Source organism: Sinocyclocheilus grahami, unplaced genomic scaffold (genome assembly GCF_001515645.1).
Source record: "Sinocyclocheilus grahami isolate Dianchi unplaced genomic scaffold, SAMN03320097.WGS_v1.1 scaffold909.1, whole genome shotgun sequence".
Classification (NCBI taxonomy): domain Eukaryota; kingdom Metazoa; phylum Chordata; class Actinopteri; order Cypriniformes; family Cyprinidae; genus Sinocyclocheilus; species Sinocyclocheilus grahami.
The window spans coordinates 365,789-368,150 of NW_015506088.1; the positions used below are offsets into that span (position 1 = coordinate 365,789).

At 35.1% G+C, this 2,362-nt stretch overlaps 1 protein-coding gene across 1 annotated transcript in view; it reads right to left on the reverse strand.

Annotated features, from left to right (window-relative positions):
- The window catches only part of LOC107564089 (regulator of G-protein signaling 4-like), a 3,287-nt gene continuing 925 nt past the window's right edge, over nt 1-2,362 (reverse strand). The window contains exons 3-5 of the mRNA XM_016249083.1: nt 2,146-2,207; nt 1,105-1,268; nt 1-1,015 (exon numbers count right to left, since the gene is read on the reverse strand). Coding sequence (XP_016104569.1) covers nt 767-1,015; nt 1,105-1,268; nt 2,146-2,207 — 475 coding nt within the window. The 3' untranslated portion in view covers nt 1-766. The remainder of the gene's footprint in view (nt 1,016-1,104; nt 1,269-2,145; nt 2,208-2,362) is intronic.

Genomic DNA, 2,362 nt, shown 5'->3' on the forward strand with positions numbered 1-2,362 from the left:
TAAACAACTCACATTTGGCAATTTATTCTAACAGGAGCATTTGTTATTTGATATGTAAAGTTTGCCTTACAGCCAAGACACAGTTTCACTACTGAACGCATCCTAAATCATTTGCAGTGACAGGTAATACATTGCACATGCACATTTATCACATTCACTTGTCATTTTGTGGATTTTGAAGAGCGGCCAAAAGAAAAAGGAAATGCTGGAAATTTCACATTTGAAGTAGAAAGAACGTACATCACCTTTAAAGTTGAGAGAGCTTATACATAAACATATGTTAATATATGCATTACAGAGCATTACAAGAGTAAAGAGAATACAATTGGTTATATTTTAGTGATATTAATGGTCCTATTCTCATCAGAGTTTTAAAAAAATCCTAAGTAAAAAACATTTTCTGTCTGTAACAGTCATTTAAACTACGTCACAGGTATATTGTTTTCCCAAAGCCAATTCAATGGAATTTCAAGGTTGAGGAGTAGATGCGGGTAATTTCTGTTGTCAGTAAAAACATTGCCTGCACAAAACCCATTTAGATCATGCTCAAGCAGTGAAACTACACACTCTTAGTGCTGCTGCAAAGCTAAAAGTGTTACAATCACAATGACTGAACCATTTAATGATTTGTAGTTTGGCTCTGGAGTTACAACTCCACCGTTTTACACTGAAACGTGAACAAGACTTAGGCAGCCGAAATGAGTGGAAGTCACATTATGGCAAAGTTCGTCATATACTTTGTTCATCTAGGAGGAGATGGTTCAGGTTAGGCATAACTAGGCAAGCACTGACCGTGGTCAGAAACGTGTCGTTTTCCTTTCTTCTCTAAACTACAGGGTTTGTTGTCCAACAGTGGTCGAGACAGTTCCAGGAACAGTTTGTATTTCAGGAAGCGCCTGTATGAGTCCTTTTCCATGAGGGTGAAGATTTTGCTCTGAGCCTCCTCAAAACTGGATGAGTCACATCTTTCCAGATTCTTTCTAGTGAGTTCTCTGGTGGCCGAATCCAAATTCACCTAAAAAATAATAATAATAATGGAGATTTATGAGTACATTTTATATGTGATAAGGGAATAGACCTACTGCAGTCAAGCAGCACTCTCACCTCACTAGGGGAATCGACTTCAACGTATCGCTCAAATATCTTTTTAGCTTTCACATTCATCTTGTCCACTGATGTCTGCTTGAAATCCTCACAGGCTTCCCAGAATTCAATGTTCTCTTGACTGTACTCGGACTGTGAAAAGGACGTGAAAGCCTTCAGGCCATCTGAAAGGAAAGAATTTCAGTGAGACTCAATGTACTGAAAAAATAATAAATTGCATTATATATTCAACAATATAAGATAATATCCAAATTACAGTCAGAAGCAGCATTATTTAAGTATCACTGAGATACTAGTTTCTTTTGATAATATTTTGAAATCAAATTTATTTTATATATTCTGATTTCATGTTCATTTTAGTTGAAGTTTTGGTCATTTTTAATGTTTTTGTCATTTGTTTTTGTTGTTTTTAAATGTCTGTAGAATGTTTTTCAGTTTTAGTTTTAATTATTTTAGTTTTAGGAAACTAGCTGAAAAAAAAAATCTATTACATTTTTTTATATTTTATTTCAGTTAACATTTATTTCAGTTTTTTTTTTCTTTTTTCTTTTTTTGTTTTAATTTTAGGTGACTATAATAACCCTGGCCCGAAGGCATTCAAATCTCCATCTGAACTCATTATTTTTAGGAAGCGGATGCTGAGGAGGTTTTGGAATGAAGAGGTCAGGACTTCGAGTTTGGGGGAATTCTCTAAAGACTGTCCTAGTGGTTGATAACCCCTGTAGCCCACCAGAGCAGAACACTCAAGCTCTTCAGGGGCCACCAGTACAGTCTGCAGACACGTAGCACACAAAAATACGGTCATGGCCTGTCAGGCTGACAGAAACATATTCTCCTTTAACAGAGACATTAATGAGGCCAAGGGCTCTTTGACAGCAAATACAAGACTGAATAAACAAGGGTCAGTGCAGACATCTCAGGCTTTCTTATTAAATCATTACTATGCTACAGCCTGTTCATTGTTAACACATGCTAGTTTCTAAGATTTGATCAGGATGGTTGATTTTTTTTATTGCATAACCAAATAATCTTGACACATACCTTCATTTTTAATCAGGTTGTTAAATGATGTTTTCCATTTCTCAATTTCAGCAATAGGGACTCTAGAATCAGAGGAAGGAATTAATGTACAACAAAATATAAATGTTAATGTAAATACTATCAGATTAGCTTCAGTAATGGTTAAATACTGTACTATAATATCTATCTATCTATCTCTCTCTCTCTCTCTCTCTCTCTATATATATATATATATATA